Source organism: Anabrus simplex, chromosome 4 (assembly GCF_040414725.1).
Source record: "Anabrus simplex isolate iqAnaSimp1 chromosome 4, ASM4041472v1, whole genome shotgun sequence".
Lineage (NCBI taxonomy): Eukaryota > Metazoa > Arthropoda > Insecta > Orthoptera > Tettigoniidae > Anabrus > Anabrus simplex.
Window position 1 is genome coordinate 280,702,369 of NC_090268.1, and position 13,443 is coordinate 280,715,811.

General features: G+C 39.3%; 1 protein-coding gene across 1 annotated transcript in view; it reads left to right on the forward strand.

Annotated features, from left to right (window-relative positions):
* LOC137500489 (uncharacterized) overlaps positions 1–12,897 on the forward strand; it is a 28,049-nt gene extending 15,152 nt beyond the window's left edge. The window contains exons 2-3 of the mRNA XM_068227392.1: positions 11,396–11,530; positions 11,886–12,897. Coding sequence (XP_068083493.1) covers positions 11,396–11,530; positions 11,886–12,132 — 382 coding nt within the window. The 3' untranslated portion in view covers positions 12,133–12,897. The remainder of the gene's footprint in view (positions 1–11,395; positions 11,531–11,885) is intronic.
* Positions 12,898–13,443: the final 546 nt, after the last annotated feature.

A 13,443-nucleotide genomic window follows, 5' to 3' on the forward strand; every position in this document is an offset into this window, starting at 1 on the left:
GTAGATGGGGAATTGGGTAACTTTCTTCTTTAGCATGCCATTCCTCTGGTACATACATTTTCTGATACTACTGGTGCGCAACAGACTGGTTCATCATAGAATTGGAGCTATTCAATCCCTACTCTGAGGCACTGATTAAAATGAGCAATATGCATATTTAACGGAATAATGACAGAGGAGTGTTCGCGGCTCTCTGCGGACTGGTCATTCCAGCTCTGGAACTGTGGACTGTTAGATCGGCACCGTAGTGCTGTTCGTTAAAATTGAAAAAAAAAATGTGCGGGTTTTCATTTGATCGAGTATTTTATATGATACTAGCAAGATACCCGTGCTTCGCAACGGTATTATACTGAAATGTATAATTGAATGCGTATTGTTTTATATATATAATCCGCCGAAATTCGCGATCTTACTCGTTTTCTGCGAGAATCTACCAAAATTCCAGATCTGACTGGTTTTCTATTATTTTACGGCACGTTTCCTCACATTTTTCAATCTTCCTTTCCAGCAATCGATTTCGTACATCCCGGGCTAGGCTCAGGTATTCCTCCCGGTCAGTTGGGTCCGTAAATCTTTGCCATCCTTTCCTATAATCATTGTTAATATGGATAAAATCCTTCAGGAGATCCGGCGTGGTGTCATATTGGGTGCCTTGGCGGCAATGAACCCGCGGCCGGACTGCATTCTTAGTCATTACCCGTCCAGGAGCCGTTTCCAGCACGGTCCGCACATTTGACGTCGATCCGGATTATTATTATTATTATTATTATTATTATTATTATTATTATTATTATTACTATTATGTCTTGCTGGAATGGCTGATGACAGGGAAAACCGGAGTATCCGGAGAAAAACCTGTCCCACCTCCGTTTTGTCCAGCACGAATGTCACATGGAGTGACCGGGATTTGATCCACGGAACCCAGCTGTGAGAGGCCGGTGCGCTGCCGCCTGAGCAACGGAGGATCCTTATAAGTACATTAATAACAGTAAAATCAATTGGTCTCACCTCCTTCTACACCCCACCGCCGTTAAGTTTATTTACCGCCACCCCCCCCCCCAATAAAACGAAATTAAAAGAATGCTTGTTTCTTTATGTTTAAGGGAGATTCCAAACACCAATGTTCACGTCTATTACCTTCAGTTTTGAGATATAAGTATCCCCATAAAAATAATTTACTTTTTTCACTTCATTTCACAATACTCCCCCCCCCCCAAGTGAATTTTCCCGCAAACAATACTTGTTTCTTTAATAGTAAAGGATTATCTAAATACCAATTATCACGACTCTAACTTCTTCAGTTTTTGATTTATGTGTCCTCACGAAAGGAATTCAACTCCTTTACACTCCCGCCCTCCAAGATGGTTTCCCCACCAAAACGCGTTTTTCTTTTTTTTTAAGGAGATCCAAATACGAATTTTCACGTCTGTAACAACTTTAGTTTTTATTAGATGTGTGTATTCTCATACAATTAAGTCAATTAATTTTTCAATTCTTTCACCCCCCCCCCCCACTTCATTGGATTTTCCGAGAATACGTGTTTCTTTACTTTTAAAGCACATTGCAAATATCAATTTTCACGTCTGTAACATCTTCATTTTTGAAATATCAGTAGCCTAATTAAAAGAATTCAACACCAATTTCAGTCACTTTTACCCCCACCACCACCACCCAAGTGGTATTTGCGAAAACTAAAAGTGCACGTTTCTTTATGTTTAATACAGATAAAAAATACCATTTTTCACTTCTGTAACATGTTAAGTTTTTTAGATATACTGTAAAAATACTCATTTTAAAATTTCACCCCTTTTCAGTTCCCCTTAAGTGGAGTTTCCAAAAACAAATCACTTAAGTTTCTTTACATTTACAGGAGACTCCAAACACCCACTTTTTACGTCTGTAACATTTTACGTTTCCAAGATATTCTGTAGATATAGTCTTTCAAAAAATTCACCCCAATTTGTCACTCCTGTTTTATCGCCATTAATTGGATTTTCCAAAACTAAAAAATACGTGTTTCTTTATTTTTAAAGGAGATCCCATATACACATTTTCAGTTCTGTAATATCTTTCGTTTCTGAGATATGTGTATCCTCATTAAAAGCATTCAACCCATTTTTCACCCTTTTACACCCTTCCTATTAGGATTTACAGGAAACAAAAAAATACGTGTTCCTTTATTTTTAGAGGAGATTCTAACTACCAATTTTTACATCTGTAAATTTTAAAGTTTTAAGATGTAGACACACTCATTTTAAAAATTCACCCCCCTTTTCACCCCCCAATATTTGGATTTTCCAAATAAGGAAAAAATACGTGTTTCTTTACTTTTAAAGTAGATCCAAAATACCAATTTTCAGGTCTGTAATATCTTAAGGTTCTGAAATGTAAGTACCCTCATTAAAGGCATTCAACCCATTTTTCACCCTTTTACACCCTTCCTATTGGGATTTTCCGAAAACAAAAGAATAGATGTTTCTTTATTTTTATAGGAGATTCTAACTACCAATTTTTACATCTGTAAATGTTAAAGTTTTAAGATGTACACACACTCATTTTAAAACTTCACCACCCCTTTTCACCCCCCAATGTTTGGATTTTCCAAATAAAGAAAAAATACGTGTTTCTTTACTTTTAAAGTAGATCCAAAATACCAATTTTCAGGTCTGTAATATCTTCAGGTTCTGAAATATAAGTAGCCTCATTAAAGGCATTCAACCCATTTTTCACCCTTTTACACCCTTCCTATTGGGATTTTCCGAAAACAAAAGAATAGATGTTTCTTTATTTTTAAAGGAGATTCTAAATACCAATTTTTACATCTGTAAACTTTAAAAGATTTGAGATATAGATACACTCATTTTAAAAAATCACCCCATTTCCCCAACCCCGCCATTAATTGGATTTTCCACAAACAAACAAAATACGTGTTTCTTTATTTTTAAAGGAGATCCCAAACACCAATTTTCAGGTCTGTAATATCTTCACGTTCTGAAATATAAGTAGACTCATGAAATGCATTCTACCCCTTTTTCAACCTTTTCCACCCTTCCTATTAGGATTTTCCGAAAACAAAACATACGTCTTTTTTATTTTTAAAGGAGATTCTAAGTACCAATTTTTGCATCTATAACCTTTAAAAGTTTTGAGATATAGATACACTCATTTTAAAATATTACCCCCTTTTCACCCCCCCCCCCTTAATTGGGTTTTCCAGAAAAAAATACGTGTTTCTTTATTTTTAAAGGAGATCCCAAACACCGATTTTCAGGTCTGTAATATCTTCAGATTCTGAGATATAAGTAGCCTCATTAAAGGCATTCAACCCCTTTTTCACCCCTTTTCACTCCTATTGCGATTTTCCGAAAACAAAAAATACATGTTTCTTTATTTTTAATGAAGATTCTAAATGCTAATTTTTACATCTGCAAACTTTAAAAGTTTGGAGATATAGATTCACTCATTTTAAAAATTCACCCCCTTTTCACCCTCCCATTAATTGGATTTTCCAAAAACAAAAAAAATACGTATTTCTTTATTTTTAAAAGAGATCAAAAGTACCAATTTTCAGATCTGTAATATCTTCAGTTTCTGAGATATAAGTACCGGTATCCTGATTAAAGGCATTCAACCCATTTTCCCCCATTTTCACCCTTTTTCACCCCTCCTATTGGGATTTTCTGAAAACAAAAGAATACGTGTTTCCTTATTTTTAAAGAAGATTCTAAATACCAATTTTTACATCTGTAAACTTTTAAAGTTTTGAGATATAGATACACTCATTTTAAAATTTCACCCCCCTTTTCACCCCCTTAGCGAATGAATATCCAAAAATCCTCTCTTAGCGAGCACCTACATCTTAATATGAATATATCCCCAAAATTTCATTTCTTTATGTCCAGTAGTTTTGGCTCGGCGATGATGAATCAGTCAGTCAGTCAGTCAGTCAGTCAGGACAAGCTACTTTATATATATAGATGATAACATTGCTTTTAATCGCTATATTCCTACTGACGTTTTTGTAATGACCTATGTTGACTTCAGTTAGGAAAATCACAAAGTCAGTCTTTCTGAGAATCCCGTAGTGAAGCATGGGTATATCAGCTAGTTTGACTATAAAATAGAGGAACAATGCCGCGACAACGCGATCGGAAAAACTGTAGAGGCCAAGACTATGCCAGATTTAGATGAAAAAGAAATGAAGAAAAGAATTAAAAATCTAAGAACAATGTACCTGACAGATGTATCCGAAGCAGTAAATAAGGAAGCCCGGGCACCAATGTGTTGGGTAATATATTGACAAGGGCACCTCAAAGAGTTGATTGTCATGGTCGTATAGGACACTTATCACATAAAATTCCACTCCAAAATTATGGAAGGTAAAAGTGATACTTCTGATTCCCTAACACTCTAAAATTTCATGTTCTACAAATAAGTACTAGGGGCTGCCTGGCCGAGGAGGTAAAGGCGTGCTCGGTTCGCCCGGAAGGACGTGGGTTCGAATCCCCGTCAGGAAGTCGTAAAATTTAAGAAACGAGATTTCCACTGCCGGAGGTGAATATGGCACTGAGGTTCACTCAGCCTACACCAAAAATGAGTACCATGTTATTCCTGGGGGCAAAGGCGGCCGGGCGTAGAGCTAACCACTCTACCCCATCACGTGCCGAGGTTAACAATGGTGGAAGCCTTTACCTTCCACTCCTCCAAGGGCCTTCATGGCCTCTATGGAGGTGTCTTCGTCTTTTGTCTTTTGACAAATAAGTGCTAGAAATATAACACACCACACATAGAATGTCAGAACATCTGCTCGTGCTAATTCTGAGCTCTACAGACTACCTACACTGCTCAAAAAAGAAATTCGGTCACTTTCCTATATGTTCATACCTCCATGATGCGCATACATATTGGAATGAAAACAAACCTTCTTTTTTTCAACAACTAAGAACTGAAATGTAAAGCGTTCCTTAGACACTCAATACACGACGTCACTGCGCAACATGTTATAAAATATGTAGTCCCTGTTAATACACCACAATAGCTACATGGTAATTAAGCGTGTTAAATACAAATATACAACCTGCGTGTATTTTTCTGACAGTGGAAGGACGTTTCTTTTGCTCGCTTCGTAAGGACTGCATGTCGAGCGTTCTTTTAGAAGGGCCGAACACTTTCACTTAACGATGCTTGAGGAGCAAGTTTACCTTGTAATTGATTCCGTTGATACTTATTGAGCCATTCAGCCGGTGTAGCAGAAAGGAATAGTTACTGTACCGTCTGCTTCTTTAGCGAATATTTCAAAATCGCTGTTAATGAATACACGAGCAGATGCAGTCGTTAATGTTGAGTTGTAGTCTGTTCTTTAACAGTTTGAGACACAAAGTGCTCGTAATGGACAAATGAAGAACAGATTTTGCAATTACTCGGATACTAAGTGAGTGTAAAAAGCTAGCACATAAACTTAAAGTACGCTTTCAATTCAACTGCTGTAGCGTGTAAAAGCAGTTTTTACACTGTCTCCCTTACAATCCAGCCACATAAACATTTTATAACGCACCTTTCCTTTCACTTTATTTCCATGATAACATAAATCATGCTGCCAAATTGTATTCATTCTGTTTTGTTCCTTTAACCACTCGTTGACGATTACCTGCCTCAAATCTCATAGTCAAATTTCATGATCTGTGTTCTAAGTAATCAATCAATCAATCAATCAATCAATCAATCAATCAATCAATCAATCAATCAATCAATCAATCAATCAATCAATCAATCAATCAATCAATCAATCAATCAATCAATCAATCAATCAATCAATCAATCAATCAATCAATCAATCAATCAATCAATCAATCAATCAATCAATCAAACTTGTTATTTTACATGACTGCTGATGTCTGATCACAGCCACGGAACCTCTAGCTTTACGTGGAATCCGAACCACAGAAGCGTGACTTTACATTTCAAAATGTATTGGCTGGAATTCGAACCGCCACCATCTTGCTCAGAAGGCAGTGACAATTCCACTCGGATATCATGCCCTTCGTTCTCTATTCAGTTCGTCTGATTCATTGGCTCATTGGTCAGCGTTGAGGCCTTCGGTTCAAGGGGTAACGGGTTCGATTCCCGGCTGTGTCAGGGATTTTAATTGCCTCTGATTAATATTTCTTGCCGGGGGACTGGGTGTTTATGTTTGTCTCAACACTTTCCTCTTCATATCCAGACAACCACTACAGAAACACGCAATAGTGATTACATCCCTCCATGTAGGGTTGAGTCTGGAAGGGCATTCGGCCGTAAAACAGGGCCAAATCCACGTGTGCTACACCTTTCGCACCCGCGACCTCACAGATGTGGGAAAAGCAGTAGAAAAAGAAGTTCTGTATTCAATTCGAATGGCTGGCACTGCTTCCACGTACTTTGGTCTAGCTCCTCCATTTCATCTTCATTACCCGACTTCTCTTTGTTAACTATTATTCACTTTGAATTTCAACAGATTTGAAAGGCTTACGTGCCTTTCATGGTCGCTCGCTTTTTAAGCTATTCTTCTCACTCTTCTAGCGATCTCCTATGGTTATAGCCCATTTCCAGAGATAATGGATTATTCCCTTCAATTACTAGTTATATTTTCCTATAGAGAGAAAGAGAGGACGTTATGGAGGGACTGTGGTGGTGTGGTGGTTTTGTTTTAAGAGGAAGTACAATCGTTCAGCCACTTTTGACATTAACTGGAGAAAAATATGGACGAGGTCCGGCTCTACGCAGAATGAGGGTATCGGGAAGAGAAGTGTAGTGCCACGAGAGCCGTGAAAATTAACGTCAGCCAAGGCCTCGCAAATTTAATACCGCCGGGACCCGAAGAGAACAGGAATTGACACACCGTCCACAGTGAGACATTACCATAGCCACTGTCACGAGTCAAATCATCAGAAAATTCAGTAATATTCAGTCATTTGAAGGACACCTATTGTGTACTTAATATAGTGGTACTACTCGCAAGTAAAGGCGACCCATGGTGTTCCCCGCGTGATGGTAGTAATCAAAGTAGTTTCATGGTTCTAATACAATCATCCCTTGGTCGCCTCTTTTAGTCGCCTCTTACGACAAGAAGGGGATACCGTGGGTGTATTCTTCGTCTGCGTCTCACACCCACAGGGGGTAGAGAGAGAGAGAGAGAGAGAAGGAAAAAGTAGGGATCCGTCACTTTGAAAATGAAGTAACGGACGAAAGAAGGCAAGGGCCACAAAGGGCGTGAAAATGAAGGACTCACTAAGCCTCGCTCGAATGCTCTAATACCGTTTGGGGTCGGAAAAGAGCAAGAGTTGACCAAGGGAGGTCGGACATGATAGATAAAAGTGAGGAGCCTGGCACAAGCAAGTGGAAGCAATGCCAGAACTCAGCTAAGGGCCCCGTGGTCGCCAAACCACAAAGTTGAGAGCCCTTGGGCTCCTTTTAGTCGCCTCTTACGACAGGCAGAGGATACCGCGGGTGTATTCTTCAGCTGAGTCCCCCACCACAGGGAATTTTTACATCCTTACTTCAAGCCTTAAGGGGGGAGACCCAGCTTAACAAAGGAAAAAAAAAAAAAAAAAAGGTTAATATTCATTCGATTGTTAAATACGCTACAATTGTTGTTTACAATTGCTGCACATATCCCAGTATTGGTATACTTCCTGGCAACCACAAACAACTTCAATAATGTCAGAATGTTAACAATTTTAATATTTTAAAATAAGATATTCAAAATTTCCCGCCTTTTGAACAGTATATCACTGTTTCCCTTATAAATTCCAAGTTTATAAGAATTTTCGTACTTTTCCTTTTTTAAAGTGTGTATCAAAACTGCAGCTACAAAATGAACTTCAATCGTTAACATAGACTGTGATTTGGATTTGTTGTCGCGTTTTTATTCCGAGCACCAGAAAATATTAATAGCTTTTTAAATAAAAATGTTATATAAAATCGAATTTAAATCCTATTGATCTGAATGAGGTACAGATTGTAGTACAACATTGTGGGAGGAAACTCTGAAAAAAATCATAATTATCCGTGAATCAGTGAGAGTTATGAAGGAAACCGTGATATATTGTTAAAAAGGCGGGAAATTTTGAACATTCTTATTTTAAAATGTTATAATTAGAAATTTGACATTATTGATGCTTCTGATTGCTCTTAAGCATGCCAATCCTGGGATATGTGCAGCATTTGTCAACAACGTTTGAAGCATATATAACAATCAAATAAATATTGGCCTATTTTCCCCGTGTTGAGCTAGGTCCCCCCCTCCCCCCTTAAAAACCCTCATAATCATGTACAGAGATCTGTATCCTTTATTTACAATCCATTTATGTAAATACCCCAACGAAGATCTTTCCTTATATTAACATTTAGTTTCTTACTGTGATCCGCAAAAGGAATTTTCATATAAACCTAGATGATGACCTGAATTGTTGTTCAAAGTTATGTTATATTACCTTTCTTCAAGTTAAGTGTCCGGCTCCATGGTTAAATGGTTAGCGTGCTGGCCTTTGGTCACAGAGGCCCCGGGTTCGATTCCCGGCAGGATCGGGAATTTTAACAATCATTTGTTAATATCGCTGGCACGGGGGCTGGGTGTATGTGTCGTCTTCATCATCATTTCATCCTCATCACGGCGCGCAGGTCGCCTACGGGGCTCAAGTCAAAAGACCTGCATCTGGCGAGCCGAACTTGTCCTCGGACACTCCCGGCACTAAAAGTCATGCGCCATTTTTTTTTTTCAAGTTAAGTTTATATACCGTAAGTTATAGGCTATAAACCGTTATTGTTTAGGATAACAGAAAGTAGCTACGTTAACATTTTGTGAATATTATATTCGTGTTATAATTATGTACATCACCGATCATCATCATCATCATCAATTCCTTATCTTTATTACTATAATACTGTACTGTTTAATGGCTGTAAGATATTTTATTTGTAGTCTATTATATTACCGGTACCGCATTGTAAATTTGTATTTACTGGTTTGATGGAAGAGAGGGCTTCATAGCCTCAATCTTCCCAGACAGAACAAATCTATTTTATTCTATTCTAAGTATGCTACCGTCCCCAACTACAGGGGGGGGGGGATTTAAAGTCGGTTTTTGTTGTTGTTGTTGTTGTTGTTGTTATGTGGTGCTAGTGATTATTGTTTTGAAAGGAAGCACAAGTAGGAATCCATCCTCTGTTAACACAAATGATAAGAAAAGATGGAAGAGACCGAGCGAGTTCGACTCATTGGTTGAATGGTCAGCGTTGAGGCCTTCGGTTCAGAGGAACCTGGGTTCGATTCCCGATCAGGTCTGTGATTTTAATCGCGTCTGATTAATTCTTCTCGCCCGGAGACTAGGTGTTTGTCTTTGTTGCAACACTTTCCTCTTCATATTCACTCAACACACAACACTACTAACCACCACAGAAACACGCAATAGTAATTACATAGCTCCACATAGGGTTGGCGCCAGGAAGGGCATCCGGCCGTAAAACAGGGCCTAATCCACATTTGCGACACAGTTCGCACCCGCGCCCCACAGGTGTGGGAAAAGCGGTGGATGAAGAAGAAGAAGAAGAAGAAGAAGAAGAAGAGGTCGAAGAGACCGAGAGAGTTGGCCGTGTGGTTTGAGTCGCGCAGCTGTGAGCTTGTATTCGGGAGATAATTGGTGGAATCCCACTGTCGGCAGCCCTGAATATGGCTTTCCGTGGTTCCTCGTTTTCACACCTGGCAAATGCGCGGGCTGTGCCTTAGTTAAGGCCCTGCCAGCTTTCTTCCCATTCCTAGCCCTTTCCTATCCTTTTGTCGCCATAAGACCCACCTGCGTCGGTGTGACGTAAAACAAAATGTAGAAAATGAAAGATTGAAGAGGTTCGACCCTTCAGAGGAAGGGTACCGAAAGAACGTGGCAGACTCTACTAGGTACTGTTATGTTTCGATACCTGAAACGTCGCTCGTATATTCGAATTTGAAAAGATAAACAAGATGAAATTTTTCATCGTTGTATTTATTAATTTACATTTTCATTTCCCACACATTTTCGGCAATTAACAAAATTTTATTGATCAGTGGTGAATGATATGATGACTAAGAGGTACATGATTTACATTATCGTTTGATTCGTCTTTTGTTTTTAGGAGAGGCCAGCACTGCATTCGAAGGTTTGTGACGCTCCCATTCTCCCTGCAGATGTACTTCGTTCGTTTAAAATTTAGTTTCCTCACACATACGTTCTATACAGGCCTTTATCCGCGTATTAGTTCTTGGATTTGTATATTTCTTTTGCGAATTATGCCAAATTCGTAATTTTCAGTAATAAAATATTTCATACTTTTGATATTAGTCACATTTTAATTTACTATTTTCTAATAGATCTCGTTGAAAAAATCAAATAAAGCCTCACTGGCCTTTACACATCTACACGTCTCTATACACCGCGCTGTAGGCTAAGTGACTTCCGAATGTCAAAAACATACCTTAATTTAGCAGCCATCTTTTGACGACGTCATTCGTATTTAGCTAGCAAGTGCACTCATCCTCTTGTAAAACAATTTATAAATCATTCCTGCTTTATGTAATGCTTTTTGAGCTATAGTATTTTGAAATTTTTATGAAAAGCATTTCATTGACTTTCACCACAGATCTTGTAAATAAAGAGAACAGAGGAACTTAACTAGATTGTCGTCGTTTACGATCGAGTTTATTAACATATATTTTGTTTCTTCGCACAGATTCGCGCCATGTTTTTCCCATTTATTTCCGCGACATGTTCACATTTTGGAGTCGAAATACTTCCTTCATGTCCGCCTCTGTGGTGTAGTGGTTAGTGTGATTAGCTGCCACCCCCCAGAGGCCCGGGTTCGATTCCCGGCTCTGCCACGAAATTTGAAAAGTGGTACTGAACCATTCTGTTCATGGGAGCAATGGTATTAATTTGAGTATTGGATATTGGAATAATACTAGGCCACCCACGAAGCCGATGTCTTACAGTATATGTCATAAAGGGGTCCAGAAGAAGCGTTCTTATGTGAAGTGAGCGCGAGCGTCATTATGAGAAATCTCCAGAACCCATTAGAAGGAGTTATGTCCAAAGCGAAGCCTCTTGATGAAGCTTGGGGACGCGTTCCAGTTCCCGGCTAAACTTATTCTAGGAGGGAAGAATGAAATAAATTAATATCTTTGGCTACAGAAGAGTTGCATTGGATTTGAGACAAGAATTGCAACCTGTATTATATCTGCTTTATTTTGATAGGCATTAGGGCTGCATTAATTAATGCATTCGCTAAGTGGCGCTCATGATAATTAATGCGGGAAAATTTTCCCGGGCACGCTAAGATTGCACGCAGCCAAGTGGCTTGATGACGCCACCCGGAATTATAAATTAAGGCCACCAGGGCATATCAGAGTCATTCTTGGAACGAGAGGCTGCAGGAACGAATCGTCATACGGCGTGTTGGTCCTGAGAACAAAGCTTTGTCTTCAAGCTACAACGACTACCTGTACTGCTATTTCCGCAAAGATGTAAGTAATCAACTTGAATATTCAGATGAATTGAAGATTTTACCTGTGAGATTATGCTATGGGGAGATGAGGTACTGCTTATAAGAGACTAATGAACTAGGAGCTTCATATTTCTGTGAGGTCAAAGTATGACGGACGAAATGCTAATATTAATATTGGCTCAGGTTAGGAATTCTAAAACTATATGTTGTCCGTGTGATAGGGTGAGAGAACAGTGACGGAGAGTAGTAAAGAAACTCTTGTGTACCAGGTTAAAACTCTGAACGAGACTTGGTCAGTGTAACGTGTGAGACACGCTAGTTGTGAAGACAGGCATCAAGTTTGGACAGTCTGTAATATATGAATTTATTTTCAGTTACCCCAGCATCAAGTCAGAACGAGTGTTTGACAGCATCATTCCAAAGAAGCCACAACCAGGAGCTGAAGCCAACACAACAACGGGCATCGAGCCAGGAACATTGGGAGCACCTGACCAGCACAACATCGAAGAGGACACCTTCCGACTACAGAGGGAGCTGTACGAAGACGCCACACCAGCAAGAATGTCTCCAAATGGTCAACAGTATCTGATGCAAGCCCGGCAGTCTATCAGAATGTGGTAGATCCAGTGGTCCACAGGGATGGCCGCTCCGCTATGTCTTCTATTTTAAGGTCAGAGCTTTCCAATTCTGTTTCAAGCATGTCATTTAAATTTAGATAGGAATATGGGGGCCGTCAGTCAGCATATTTGTGTTAATAGGAGAGTTTCCCTTGTAATATAGAGCTAGGCCTCAAACTCGAACCCCGTACTTTAAGGTAGATGTTATTTGTAGAGTCCTTGTTAACGAATTTATAGTTCATTTTGATTGCGTTATTTTGAAGTACATGTTTGTGTAAGGGTCTGATCGAACTCAGTTGGGCATAGGAGGTTAGTCTACAGATAGGTACTTTTATTAGATCACATTCAGGCATTTGTTTCTGCAGACGTAGAAGTGCATAATTATGACCAAGTCGTGACCAGTAATTCACCCAGATTCATTGATAGAGCGAGCGAGTCCAGGTATTAAGAGATGTGAGCCCATAAGAGGCAAAAGTAAGATTTGCAGTCGGCCTGAGAGAGCCCAACCATTGAGAGTTTATTGAATATATTTTGGAAATGCCAAGTATGGCAATGTGACGATCGTTTAATGATTAGTGTTTTGTAGCACCAGGATTTAGCCCATGAGAGGCATAAGTAAGATGAGCGAGATTGCTGAAGTATGGAGACAAGGGCAGATAGCCCAGGTATATTTAAATGAGGGCTTTAACAGCTGACTACGTGAAGTGTTCTTTGAAAGGCAAGACTTTAGCCTGTCTTCCCGTTTGAGCTCGTAAATTAGGGAACTGCCGCAAATGGAGGGGTGAGAATGGAGGTCATTGAGCTTGACGTCACAGGCGGGTGTGTTGGTCGTCTGCAGTATTTCAAGTATGCCAGAAGGGGAAGAAACAACCTTCTTGTTTTGAGAGCAGAGAGAGATTTGTTTTATGTCCTATTTGTTTACGTAAGATTTTAACACTGGCCCATTTTATACTGACACCCTTGTATGTGTTGATTGGATCTTTGATATTGTTTGCATAGGTATCTTGGACACCTTACCTGTCATAGGACTAGGGTTCGTGACCGTGTCAGGTCATTGTAAATTTTGTGGTGATTTTGTTTGCACCGAGGTTCGACAGCGCGAGGCATGGTAAAATTTTAAGGGAATCATTGTTTTTGTGTCATTAAGCGGATATCCATCTTTCTAAACTTCGTGACTTACACTATGGTTACATGCTTGTTGCAGATTCACGTGTTTTTGTGAAGGCAGTGAAATGATAGTCATCGGCTCAGCGTCATTTTTCCATCTCATATTGAAATGATCTTTTATTTGTAAATAATTCAATTTTATGTAATA